Below are 14,411 nucleotides of genomic sequence, written 5' to 3'. Positions count from 1 at the left end.
CACCACCATCAAATATTTACACCATTTTGTTTCCTTTTCCTTCAGATCTCTATTTATGTTTACTGACTCAATAACCTTGACCTCCAGGCACCAGAAAAATGGGGCAGTGATTGCCCGTTGCAGCCAGCCTGAGATCAGCTGGTGGGGCTGGAGGAACACAGACGACGAGTACCTGGTGACATCCATCGCCAAGGCATGTCAGATGGGTACCAAGGGCACCTGTGGAGCGCCAGCCTGCCGACAACGCGGGGAAGCTCCCGACTCCTGTGACAGTGATTTTGGTAAATAGTTGTTTGACTTACTGTATGAATGTAGATTCATGCATGCACTGTTAGAGCACTGTTAGAGCACTGTTAAGAGCCCTGATCTCCATTATTAACATCTCTCATTAATTTTCCTTACTTCCAAAGTGAATGCTTAATAACAGTCAAGCAATACGCCGTTTTTAATGGTGCCTGCATACATTAAGCTGGTTCAGCAAATATATTACTAACAATTTGTAGTGAATTAAGCAGCATTTAATCCAATTTGCAGTAAACTCCTTTTCCTGAATTGTTTACAAGCTCCCTTTTTTTTTTCTTTTTCTTTTTTTTCTTCAAAAAGGGCATGCAGTATCCGTTCATGTTACTGGTGATTTTCAGACTTGGCAAAGATGATGCCACTATGTCAGATTGGCAGTACATTTGCAAATTGTTGAGCATGTCTGAGGGACATTAAAACCATTACTTTGTGCACACCAACAGGCTGGAATGTGAGTGGCAACACATCAAAGTTTGAGTGCAGAGAGAAGAGCTTCAGTTGTAGCCTTGGAGTAATTACTTGTCTTTCCCCATGGTTGCTGTTCAGAGCAGGTCTTGACTTGTGATTGTTACCAATAGCAACGCTGTGGTTGTCTCATCAGGAGAAGATATTGATTTTCAGTAGGTTACAAATGGAGTCAGTTTCTGTTAATCATGTCTCTACTACTTCTCTGATTCTCACACTCTCTCTCTGTTCTGCTCCCCGACACTTCAATTCTCTCAGCATTGTCCACTCGTGACAGTGAAAATATTCTCTCTGTCCTCTCGCCTGTGTCTCCAGACTCCTCACTGACGGGCGGCTCTGGCTGCGATGACAACACTGTGCCACAGAAGCTGCTTATTCTGGATGCTCGCTCATACACTGCTGCAGTGGCCAATCGAGCCAAGGGCGGAGGCTGCGAATGTGAAGGTGAGTGCCACCAAACATTGAAAACAATTTCATGAATTTTGTGAGAAGTGCTCGAAAGCAGCTGACATTGTGCTTGTCAACATTCATCACATTTTGTGCTTACAATACTATCTGCTATCATGAGTGTATATGGTTCTGATCCTGCCCAGTGGTTCTAGCAGGCAAAATGAATGTAATGAGTAACTTAGATCTGCACTCTTAAGATTATGAGAGGGATAACGATGGATCATTTACTTTGCTTGAAGTGTGGTACCCACAACAACTATGCAGTTCCCAGGAATTCTACTGAGCTTTTCAGGCTGATGGCTCCACGTTGATAAGCAGCACTTCCAGCAACAACAGGCAGCTGTTTATATCAAAAACATTCTGATAAACCCACTGTGCACTATCTATCAAGATCAGGGCTGACCAAAGAGGGGCCAGAATTGGTAGTTTGTAGCATACAATACACATATATACAGTATATAGAAAAAATATAAAAGGAATCACAATTTATGATGTTTTATATTTTGTGGAGTAGAATGCACTTTCAATATGTGTAATCCGAAATTACAAATTATTTTTTTATATTTACGCAGTAACACAGTCGATTAAGGGAAGCCGTGAGAGACAAGTGGAACTTAGAAATATTATCCTGGCAAAAGATTTTTCTTACCTGAATCATAAACACAGGAGCTTATTTTTCTCAGGAGAAGCTGCATGCACAAACTCAAATCAAGTTGGTGTTTGCTGCTTTCGGTCGCTCATCTATTAAAGCAAGCGCTGCTCTGTCATAGATTGTAAACAGAGGCCTCACTCTGCACAATGCCTTCCTTTTGCATTTAATGTGAATATCAACTTGCACATATGATATTCACTCAACAAATGATTTCTGCTGCCAGTGACTGCACACAGTCATATTTACAGTTGACTGTTGACTGCTGAGGAATTCAAATGAGGATGTAAATGGTAAAAACTATGAATGTTTCATTCAATGTTGAAATCAAACACCATCATCTGAACACAAGAGGCTACTAGATCCTGCAGTCTTTAGTGTTGTTCATCTTATGACCTTCATCACAGTTTATGTTTATTTGTGTTTAGAGTACTACCCCAACTGTGAGGTGATGTTCATGGGAATGGCCAACATCCACGCCATCAGGAACAGCTTCCAGGCTCTGAGGACTGTCTGCAGTCAGATTCCGGATCCAGGAAAGTAAGTCGATCTGTCTGACCTTTCTCTCTGAGTGGCTCTGCCTTCATTTGTGCCTCCCTCTCCCTCTGCCTGTACTGATTGCTTCACCTCACAGTAAGGCTACACCACACAGAGATGGGAACACTGCCACAGTCCAGTCCCGTTCCTGCTGGGCTGGCCAGCTGTCTGTCTGTACACACAGAGTATGTTTCCATGTTTACATCTGTGTGTTTTTACCAGCTCTGTGTGTTTGACTAGTGTGTACTACATGTGTGATTGTATGCAAAGTACGTAGGTTGCTGCTATTACGTCATGCCAGATTATTTTGAGGCACGTTGTTATTCTGATGGAGGTGTGTAATGACGCAGGGAGGCCTCCAGAGATGTAGGTCAGAGCTCTTCTCCTTCTGTCAGCCTTATAACCCATTCGAAATTCAACCTGAGTAACCAAAGCTGATGTTTGTAGACATTATCTAGGCTCAGATCAATTCATAAGCTGGGATAGTTCCTGTATAGATTTGTATCTAATCAGTCCCCTCTGTTGTTTCCAGCTGGCTTTCAGCACTTGAGAGCACCCGTTGGCTGCAGCACCTGTCTGTCATGCTGAAGGCAGCCACTCTGGTGTGTTCAGCGGTGGAGAGGGAAGGCCGTCCCGTCTTGGTGCACTGTTCAGACGGCTGGGACCGCACTCCGCAGATTGTAGCCCTCGCCAAGATCCTATTGGACCCCTACTACAGGACATTAGAGGTCAGAGTCTACATGGTCAAGTTACGTCCCTTGAGGCGGCATCATGATTGAAAATTATCAAAATCTGTTGGTGTGGAGCTTTCCAGACCTTTGTAGTGCACTCCTCATCATGGACCAATTAATTATACCTGGACACAGCCATGGAGCTGTTTGGGATTCAATAATTTGATCGTGTGACTCTTCTAGACATGGCCACTGAATGGCTCAAATTCTGACAGTGAGACAAGTCATTTTGTGGGGGTTGTGCTGGAAAAAAATGTATCCACTGTTTAATAGACGCTTGTTTTACAATGTTAGATTATGAGAAAAAGTGTTTTTGGGCCCCAGTGCATCATGTGATGATGTAATAACACATTTTGGCCACTACGGAAAAACTGGCTTCAAAGCCTGGGCTACATTAGCTGCTACCAGCATAATACTCCAAAGTCTCTGACAGAACTGTCTGTTGCATTGTAGGTAATGTAGTGCCAAGGAGGGAGAATACGCACAATATATATCTGTCAATGGAGTACAATGCTAAATCTTTCAGGTATAGTTTTTGTTGCACTGCAATGTTATCTTCTGACTACCGTGTTGTCCACAGGGTTTCCAGGTGCTCGTAGAGACTGATTGGCTGGACTATGGTCATAAGTTTGGGGACCGCTGTGGCCACCAGGAGAACACTGACGATGTGAGCGAGCAGTGTCCCGTGTTCCTGCAGTGGCTGGACTGTGTTCACCAGCTGCTCAAACAGTTCCCCTGTCTGTTTGAGTTCAACGAGGCCTTCCTGGTGGGTGGTCAGACGGAACTCTTTACTTCCCTCAGTCCTTAGAACATTGACTGAATACAGTTTTCGTGACAAATTTGCCAATAAAACCTCAATATAAGTGACATTTTGTCTGGCATTTCATAAAACTAGGGCCACAAAATGAATCAAAATATTATCAAATTTGCAATATAGTGTAATATCTAAATCCCAGAATGTCATTTTTTGGTGCAGAGATGCTCTTGCCTACAAATCCTGTCCTCCAGATGTAAGAAAATGCGTTTGTTGGGTACAAACCTAAAAGTAATATCTGTCAAAATCATCCCGCTATGAGTTTTTTCAGTATATTGTGCAGCCCTACATGAAACCATCTTTAAATAAGGAAAGCACATTGCAAATTAATGTTTGATTGATGTCTCTTTTTGCATACCATTATAATCCTTGAGCCATTGCCTTTAAAGTGTGGCAGCCAGTCAGAATAATAACCACCGCTGTTGTTCTTTAACCTAATCACACTAACCTTCAACCAGGTCTTCAAATTTACAGAGCGCTGTCAAACAGCAAGAAAATTGTAAATCATTGCCAGTGTGAAGGCCCAACTTGATGTTCCGTCTTCCCCGTGTGTCCAGGTCAAGTTGGTGCAGCACACGTACTCGTGTCTTTACGGCACCTTCCTGTGCAACAACGCTCGTGAGAGGGAGGCGAGGAACATCTACAAACGCACCTGCTCTGTGTGGTCCTTGCTTCGCAGCGGAAACAAGAACTTCCAGAACTTCCTCTACATCCCCAGTCATGATATGGTACCTACAACTTTTTATAGTGTCTTGACATGGTAACAACTGAGAGTTTTCAGCTTGTGTAAGAAGAAGGTTCCTTGTTTAAGGAAACTGTGATATTTATAGACTGTAGTGAAAGTCAGCACTTGTCTATTCTTATTTCTCTCAGCCCCCAAGCAGAGAAAGTGCTTTGATTAATGAGTAATGAATAGAATACCTGGATTTCATCCCCTAACTTTCTTTTTCAGCACTAACAGGCCCCATCATTACTCTGTATTGACTTCATGTCATTGTCCTCATCTGCCAGGTGCTGCAGCCAGTCTGCCACACACGAGCATTACAGCTGTGGACAGCTGTTTACCTGCCCACCTCCTCCCCCTGCACCGCTGTGGACGATTCTATGGAGCTCTACCTCCCCATGAGTGTCGCAGGAGATGAACTCACCTCCCGTTCTCTGGACAGGTGTGTTTGTTTGTTTGTATGTTTGTTGGATGCAATTTGATTGTTGCCATCTGTATATACTGTTCTTAAAGGTCCATGAATTAAAATGTACATGAATTCAACACTTCTGAGTCAGACTGCCCTCTAGTGTCCTAAACAGAGATTTTATAATTGAAGAAGAAATCTCCTTTTGTTTAAATGCATTTATGTTTCTAGACTTCCCAAGACCCGCTCCATGGACAACCTGCTGTCAGCTTTTGAGAACGGGGTGCCCCTGACACGTACATCCAGTGACCCCAACCTCAACAAGCACTGCCAGGAGGGTCGCTCTGCCCTAGAGCCTTCACCAGCCACAGAAGAAACCTCGGCAGACATCTCTGGTGAGGTCATACCTGACACTGGACTGGACAGCAATGAAGGAGAACCTCTTCATCAGAGTCCTGCTAAGACTCCAGAGGATGGCCCACTTGCAGAGAGCTGTGAAGACGCACTGGAGGAGCCCTGCCTCACCACACAGCCCCTGCCCTCCCTGCCTCTTCCCCCCGTTCCTCTCAGTACAGACGTTGCACTTGCTCACACTCCCTTCCCCACTCCTGTCCTCCAACAAGCTTTGCCTCAGATCACCAACCCTCCTCTCCCACCACCTCCGCTGGAGGCTGAGAGCCCCTGTAGGACTGCTGAGAGCCCCACGTCACCCTCTCATAAATCCGAGCCGTGCTTACCTCTTCCCTGCAATGGCAAGGAGTCGCTGCTTAATGGCCACGTTGACGGCCAAGTAAAAGGCCAAGCAAACGGCCTTCCTGAATCTGCAGATCTGATGACTCTGAAGAAGGCCCTTCCCATGGAGGACTCCACTGAGACTCTCACAGGTGAGGGAGAACCTCCCCCCACCCTGTCTCCTGCAGAGAGCCAGGATGTTACCCAGAATAATTTAATTGATGAGGAACAACCTGAGTCACAGCCACAGGTTCAACCCCAGAAGGAGAAAGAGGACACGAGGACAGAAGTAGTAAAAGGAAGAGAGCGTGTGTTAACTCCTGTAGACTGCACCCAGGTAGCAGCTCGCCACCTAATCTCCCAGAGCCAGCTCTCAGACCTGTCCCTGTTTGGCTCCCACTGGGAGAGCGTCCAGGGTCTGGTCCAGTCTGCGTGCAGCAGCGCCAGTCACTCTGGTGTCAGCCGGGCCCTGCAGCCCAACACTTACCAGAGCCGTCGGCTTGCCAACAAGCTGCTCCGTTCCCAGGGCTTCGCCATCGCCAATGGGTCCCAGTGCTGCCGCAGAGAGGCTCTTTGTTGTCCCAGCAGCCCTCTGCAGCCTGGGTGGCTGTCTGCTGCCAGGAGTGCAGGCTACACCGGCCTGTATGGGCCTGCTGCTGCTGCCCTCAACAGCTACTCCCTGGCAGCACATCAGCTCCTGCCGGTGTCATACTCCTCACCCTCCGCTTCCAGCTCCCCTCCCCCACCGCAGGCCCCAGCTTACCTGGATGATGACGGGCTGCCGGTACCCATGGACGCCGTGCAACAGAGGCTGCGGCAGATCGAGGCAGGCTACAAGCAGGAGGTGGAGGTGCTGAGGCAGCAGGTGCGACAGCTGCAGATGAGACTGGAGAGTAAACAGTACAGCACCCCTCCCTCAGAGCCAGACATCGACTATGAGGATGACATTGTGAGTATATTTTTTCAGGGATGATTTTAATACCAGACGGCCCAGCGCTCGAAGCCTCTTTCTGTCTGCAGTGTTTGTAAATATTTACTTTAGATAATCTCCAGGAAGCGTTCTCTCTTCTCTCCTTCCTGACAGTCTTCTGACCTTGCCCTTTTCCCTCTGTGTTTTCAGACTTGTCTGCGTGAGTCAGACAACAGCAACGAGGAGGATTCTCTGTCGACCCACAGTGAGGACCGTCTGTCTGAGGGCAGCTGGGATCGAGTGGAGCCCAAGGACACAGAGGTCAGCATCCCTCATAGCTCCATCGTCTAATATAGCTTCTGTCTCCACTTCCTCACCGTCCTTCCTTCCCCTCACCTGTGTGGTTATGAGCACCTCTATTTACGCCACACTGTTCTGATATAGATGTCTTTTTGTGTGTGTGTGTGTGTGTGTGTGTGTGTGTGTGTGTAGGTCACGAGGTGGGTGCCCGACCACATGGCCTCCCATTGTTTCAACTGTGACTGTGAGTTCTGGATAGCCAAGAGACGTCACCACTGCAGGTGGGGCTTCACACTTCACTTGGGATTTAATCTCAGATCATCAGTCCTCTTCCTCAAGCACACTTTGGGATGTGATCAACACACTCCTCTTATAAAATATATTGTTCAGAATGTTGCATCTTTTGTTTTGGGTCTAAAAATGTCGCTACTGAGCCGACATTATTTTCATCAGTTGATGAATACAGAAAAGTCTTTTAAATACTTGCTGTTCTTGTTACTACCACCCAAACTGTCTTATTCCTTTCTGACCGTCTTGTAAAATAGTTGAAAACCTATTTATTTAACAACAATATGGATTATAAAAAAGCCAGAAATATTAAAGAGTATGTCACCAGCACTGTTTTTTTTTCTTTGTTGCCTTTAAACGGAGCCAGGCTCGCTGTTTCCTCCTGTTTTCCAGTCTGTGTGCTAAGCTAAGCTAACCAGCTGCCTGCTCCATCTCATATTTAGCATACAGACATGACATTTTATAGATTTTATCATCTAACTCTCAGGAAGAAAGTGTCTTTTCTAAAGTGTTGAACTAATCCTTGACACTTCCAGGCCTTAATATCTGCTTATACTCCCTTTAATTGTAGCTTCTTCAAGATCAAATTAAATTACACCCTGATCTGTATATTCACTCATCGAAAGCATCTAATGCACATTTCTTCAGAAGGATTTTTTTCTTTTTTTAAATTCACATTTCTCCCAACACTCACAGCAGAGCACAATTCTGCCAGCGTAGCAGACTGCAGTTCAAAGACTTTGCTTTGTCATTTCTAGGGAACAAACCAAGCTTTGGTCTCAGCCCATGGTTTCAGAATGAAAGGCTCTTGGTTAGCCAGAGAATTATTTATATACTCCACTGAAACACTGGGAGAAAGAAATTCATATCAACTGAGTCTGAAAATACAAAGAATAAGAGTAAATCAAGCTATTAGATGAAATTGATTTGAAGCTTACACAGGAACGACAGTCAGGGTTAAATGGAATAATTAAATCTTATCAGTTGAGTGTCTCATTTAGCCTGGTCATTGGTCTGAAATATCAACTGAGAATTGGCACACTTGCTTTAGAGTCATTAGGGTGGATAAAGATGAGTTTCTGAGTGTGTGTGGGTGAGGGAAGAGCTCTAAAAATTGAGATTAGGTTAAGAATAAGATGAATTAAGCTGCTCCGTAAAATACATATAAAATATCTGCTATTGCATGTAAAAAGAGTATCCTAACTGTGTGTGCTCTCTATCATCAGGAACTGTGGCAACGTGTTCTGTAAAGACTGTTGTCATCTGAAGCTGCCCATCCCCGACCAGCAGCTGTACGACCCGGTGCTGGTCTGCAACACCTGCCACGACCTGCTCCTGGAGTCCCGCACCCGCGAGATCCGCTGCCAGCAGCTCAAGAAGGCCATCGCCACAGCCTCCAGCTGAGAGAGGCGTTGCGCAGCATGGCCCGCCTCGGCTCTGTCCTACTCGTTTTGGAATGACGAGCCGGGCGCCCCGTTGTAACCCCAACCTGCTGTGGTTTTGGCTGCGGGGGAGGGGAGAGATGAGGAGGAGTTTTTGCGCTTTGGGAGGCTCGGTTTGGAAACGGAGATACACTGTGAGACTGTCTGAGAGGCGGGAATGAGGACAGAGATAGTCTGGGATGGAAGTGACAGCAGGGGAGGTTTTCCTGCAGAACAAACCCCTTCTGGTCAAAGACATTTTCAGCCTGGATCGCGGCAGCGTCCGGCTGCCTCCACGTGGCTCAGTCCTCTAGCGGTGCCCCGTCCGAGACGCACCTCCAACCTGTACACCCCCTGGCAGAGTCACCCACCTTTAGCACCAAAACACCTGCACCCTCCTTCCAGACACCGTCTCGCACTTCAGAGGACAATCGTTCACCCTCCCACGTGTCGGGGACTCCAAAGCCTTTACCTGTACTACTGGAGGCTTTCAACTTTAAAAAGAAAAGAATTGCTGCTACAGTATTTAAAAGTCTAATTTTGTATTCTTATTTTGTGCACTACTAGCTGTTGTGTATTTGAGGGATTCTGAGACCAAACTTGAGCAAAAGGGAGAAATCTGCTGTTTACTTTGTCATCGCATCTTTTTCTTGGAGCCTGAATGTAATATGTAACGGATAACTGGATCGACTTTATGTGCATTTGGTGGCTCGTATATGTGTTCATTGCTGCAATGTGTTTTTCAAAGTTCTGTATATGCACAGTCAATGTGGTTCTGTCTTTATCAACGCTTTCCTCCGGTATGGCCACGTCGCGACATGAGACGTTCTTAGGGACGTGTGCTGAGGGACAGATGGGTGCAATGCTGCGTGTTGTTTGTTTTGTGGGATGTGTGCGCGATGTGTTAAGAGGAAGAGAACACAAAGATGGTGGGAGGCTGCAGATTTCTGTCATGTCTTCTTCTGCTGTGAGAAAATGTCATTTGAAGGTCCCAGGGAAGGTTTTTCTGCTGAGATGTTTGCGAATGATCGGCTCGATGTCCATCTGACTGACGACTCCTCCTCAGATTGTTAGCTGGCGGTGTAGACTGCCGAGAAAAAGACTGAACAAAGTGCTTGGAGTTTCTTGTTCTGTTCAGGGGAGTTTGGCCACAGTCCCCTTTTAAAAAAAAAAATGTGTTTGTGTCTACTGGTTGTTCCTTGAGACAATAGTGCCATATTTTGTTCTGTCTATTTTTAAAGCCTTTTTCTTTCTTACAGATGGCAGCAGGTTTCTAATTGGCCACCTCTCTGTATGTTTTAATGGTACAGATAGTTAGCTGCTTAACAACACTGAGACGACTAAATATTAACAGACGGTTCAGTTTGATAACGAGTCTAACTGCTTCAACAGATGATCGGATGTCACTGAATTAGTTAACCGGTGTGGTTATCCATCGTCTAATATCTGGGATTTTATTCACACGGTGTTCATGAAGTCAAAAATCTGTAAGAGGAACTCAGAAATGTAACATACATAGTTATCTGATCCGTAGTGGTGGCTCAAACCTGTCACTTAATGAATAATTGTTGTAAAGAAATGCACTGTAAAAGTTAAATCCCATGGGTTAAAATAAAAGATTATATCATGCCTCTGTTTCCAAGTCTGCTTCTTTGCATGTGGCTGCGGAGAAGAGTTCAACGTCGACTCCGGGCGTCTCATCACGAGGTCCAGACCGTGCAAAGTGATTGTCATTTTTAGCTAAATCAGGCAATGCAATGTTTAAAGATATTAATTAATCACATTGTTATGATATTAACAGTCACTGTAGTGTACGGTAAATTCCAGAAGTTCAGCAAATTTACCACAAAAACAAGAAAGAGGAACAAACATTATCAAACTAATGAGGGGAATGAACACAGACATAAAAGGAAACTGTTCATCTGACATCAAGTACTGTTCTTAACCAAATTCTAAAGTAGATGGTATGTGGACAGTCTTTATATGGACCTTTTGTATTCTAAGTGACCACTCTAAATGCTTTACAGCACAAAGCACCATCACCCAGTCACTGGCATGCTGGGCGCCACCTGGAGCGATAACCATTGATATGCACAAACACACCAGAAGAAGAGCCACCTGATGCAACTTGGGGTAAGGTGTCCTGCCCAAGGACACTTCAGCTGGGAAGCGGAGCATTGACCCCTCTACCTCCCGAGCTGGCCCGGTTAACCCCTTTTCTGCTTTTACAGCGAACCCTGCACATAATGTAGCGATAATTAACCCCACGTAACACCTCACACAAGGCTGCATACACATGATATAATGTACAATTATAAAACACTGGCAGTGGCTACTCTGCCTAATAACTTTTTACTTGTAATGGAGTACTTTTACTCCTCTGTAAACATGGTTGAGGGAGGTGGTTCTTAAACGTTTTCACTTCAAGGACCCCTAAACACAGACCCCCCCCCCTTTTGGCTAAAAGTGATCAGGGTCCCCCATCCGATGAGAATTTGACTTTTAGTCGTTTTATTACAGAAAGTGTATGAAAACGTGACCAAAAATAGTCGTACATTCTGCCATTATAGTGAAAATAAATTATTCCCGTTTCTGCTGGGGACCTCTGGAACCCTCTCAAGGACCCCTGTGAATTAATGTATCAATAATTTCTCAAAGCACATCTTCTTTTTCCTCTCATTTGGAAATTCCAGAATGTATGAAATTTCATATATTTTTTCATTTAAAAAGTTGAACCATTTCACACAAGATGTCTCTGACTTCACTAAGTCTGTTCTCAGCGTTCCACATCACACCTGTGTAGGTTGCTTACTGGACCGAGACTGGCTTCTAAAGTACGCGTGGTGACATAAAATCATGCGTTCCACACAGAGCAGCTTTCCCTCGTTAGCAGATGGATTTTAAAACAGCTTTAAAGTGTCAAACTGCACAGACCTAGTTGTGCACAGTGAAGTCACAACCGGCGACACGTGCGTTTTAAGTGAAGAGGAGCGGCACATGCTTTTCTTCCATTCATCCACCAGATGGCTCTTTCCCATCATTTGAAACACAAAACTGGCACATCTGCAGAAAGAGCAGCCCTTCCAGCAAAATCAGATCAGCAGCATAATTGCATAATTTCACAGTGGTACTTTTCTTCATTCATCTATTCATTTCTGGTCAAGGATGAGTAAAATTCTTATCACTAAAAAAAAAGAATCAACACTCATTTCCTTTCCAAGAACAAGTGATGCTGATTTATGTTGACAGTTTATTCATAATGATTCCCTGATGCAATCACGTCAGAGGAATTACACTGAGTAACAGTCATTTACTTGACTAACCCCAAACTAAAAAACCTTTAACACTACTGTTACCCATACCTAAACCTAACCTCACCCTAACCTTTAACCCAGTCTTCACCCTAAAATGTAATGGTTGTCCCCAAAAGGAAGGCGGGTCCCAATAATATGTAAGCACTGTGTAAACAGATTAGGCCCCATGTCCCCATAACACGTCCACGCACACACAATCCACATGAGATATAACACGCGCATCTTCCTATTTCAGGCAAAAGTCTTTAAAAACAGCAACACAAGCTAATTCACGTTTTTTTAGGGAGGAACTTCTGCCAGTGTCCCTTCACTGTACTCACTCACTCAGCATGATCAATAATTCAGGCCGAGGGTATTCTAGGTTTCCACTTGGTGAATGAAAATAAAGGTGACAGCTCAAACTTATTTATTTATTTTTTTTTTAGTTTTTCGTTTTTTTGCAAAGCTTTGCACTGACTGGGCAGGTTTTGCGGAGCTGGGAGGAACTGGGCTGGAAAATAAACTTTTTTAAATATTTTGACTTGATATCCTCTTTTAGATGTGCCACTCTCAGATGGAAATAGGTGCGTGTGTGTGTGTGTGTGTGTCTCTGTGCGTGTCGCTCAACCTCCCTGTGTTTGAACCTCAGAGGGTCACTTATTTCAGACTGGTGCTGTTCAAAAACCACAGAGCTTTATTTTGAATTCTAGCGCAGAGCCCACATTGTTATTGTAAGATACCAAATATGTCTGGTTGGATTTTCGGGAACATGTGCAGGCGATGCAGTGGCGGACAAGTACATTTACTCTAGTACTGCCTTTTCCTCTCGCCTCCGCTCCACTTACATTTATGTGACAGATTAAAGGTGCAGTATGTAAGAATTGAAGTTTAAAACATTTACATATTATGAACCAACACTATCCAGTGTGAAGGAATAACAATTACGATGTCATGTCAAAGTGAGATGTATAATGTTGTACAGATATCTGCTGATGTTAGCATGCTAACTAGCAGCTAGCCACTAGCCACTTTGTAGCTCAGGAGGCGACATCAGCATCATCAACACTCCCAAAGATTCAGCTTGTACAACCACTTGTGGGCGGCTGTGTGGTAGAGCCAGCGTCTTGTTATCAGATGGTCGCTGGTTCAGTTCCCCTGGTCTGCATGTCAAAGTATCCTTGGGCAAGACACTGAACCAAACCAAAACCGCTCCTGATGTGCTGGTTGGCAGCCACCTCCATTGGTGTATGAATTACTGTATGCCCTAAAATGTAAAGCAGTTGTAAAAACAGTAGCAGCAGTTAGCGGTTACTCTGGTGATATGCTGCTGCCTGTTTGTATAAAGTATGGATTCGACATTTGGTCCTTTCTTACATACTGCACCTTTAGAACATCAGATCAGTTTATAAAATATGATGCACAGATGTTTAAATTACCCCCACTTTTACTACCACATCACACATGAACAGTGATGGAACATAACTGAGTACATTTACTCAAGTACTCCATTTTCTGGTACTTTGTGCTTCCACTCCATTACATTTTGGAGGCAAATATTGTCATTTCTACTCCACTACATTTATTTGATAACTTTAAGTTACAAGTAACTTTGCAGATTACAAGCTGCATCAGAGCCAAAGCCAAACATTTTTCTTTTCCTTCAAATATGATAATCAGAGAAATGTCCAGTATCTGATCTGACAATCAGTTGAACCACGGCATAGCAGTATATACATACATGTAAATATATGTGTATTGTACTTTTGATACTTGAGTACATTTAATGTCAGATACCCAGAGACCCCTACTCAAGTGCTATTCGTATGACTGACTTCCACCTATACATGTGATATTTCTTCTGACACTGCCTTCTGACACTGTCTCCACCTAAAAATCTCACCTGAAAACACACTTATTCCAAGCGGCCTACTCTGTATCAGACTAATAATATAATCACACTCTTGCCTATTCTCTATTCCACTCTATTGCACTATTCTCTCCCCTGAAGCTCAACCCTGCCTAACCCGGCCCGGTTGACTTCCTGTATGGTGAGGACCGCGGAGTCTGAATTCTGTGCAGAGCTCCTGGCACCATGTAATTGCATCTTCTTATTTATTTATTTTTCCTCATTTGCACTAAATTGTCTCCTGTTTTTGTTGTACTGTTGTTGTTGTTATGTGCGGTGTCCGTGAGTTACAGAAGCAATTATCCGGCAATAAATGTACTTCCGTATGCATCAGTTTCATGTCTCTTTATACTGCATAGCTGCCTGTATTCAACATTACGTATGTTCTTATTTTTTTATTTGACTGCCTATAAATCACATTGTATTAAATTGAAATGCACTCTAAGACATAAGAGAAGTTATCTGCCAAGTAACTAGTTACTAGA

General features: G+C 44.2%; 1 protein-coding gene across 4 annotated transcripts in view; it reads left to right on the top strand.

Annotated features, from left to right (window-relative positions):
• mtmr4 (myotubularin related protein 4) overlaps positions 1 to 10,356 on the top strand; it is a 45,359-nt gene extending 35,003 nt beyond the window's left edge. For 2 of the 4 annotated variants that reach the window (XM_030437895.1, XM_030437896.1), the window contains 11 exons: positions 88 to 281; positions 1,081 to 1,209; positions 2,293 to 2,404; positions 2,934 to 3,129; positions 3,713 to 3,898; positions 4,504 to 4,674; positions 4,958 to 5,112; positions 5,308 to 6,757; positions 6,929 to 7,039; positions 7,211 to 7,299; positions 8,533 to 10,356. In XM_030437895.1, coding sequence (XP_030293755.1) covers positions 88 to 281; positions 1,081 to 1,209; positions 2,293 to 2,404; positions 2,934 to 3,129; positions 3,713 to 3,898; positions 4,504 to 4,674; positions 4,958 to 5,112; positions 5,308 to 6,757; positions 6,929 to 7,039; positions 7,211 to 7,299; positions 8,533 to 8,710 — 2,971 coding nt within the window. In that variant the 3' untranslated portion in view covers positions 8,711 to 10,356. The remainder of the gene's footprint in view (positions 1 to 87; positions 282 to 1,080; positions 1,210 to 2,292; positions 2,405 to 2,933; positions 3,130 to 3,712; positions 3,899 to 4,503; positions 4,675 to 4,957; positions 5,113 to 5,307; positions 6,758 to 6,928; positions 7,040 to 7,210; positions 7,300 to 8,532) is intronic. The other 2 variants (XM_030437897.1, XM_030437898.1) reach the window with 1 other exon arrangement.
• Positions 10,357 to 14,411: the final 4,055 nt, after the last annotated feature.

Source organism: Sparus aurata, chromosome 13 (genome assembly GCF_900880675.1).
Source record: "Sparus aurata chromosome 13, fSpaAur1.1, whole genome shotgun sequence".
Lineage (NCBI taxonomy): Eukaryota > Metazoa > Chordata > Actinopteri > Spariformes > Sparidae > Sparus > Sparus aurata.
This window is presented reverse-complemented; position numbering and strand designations above follow the sequence as displayed.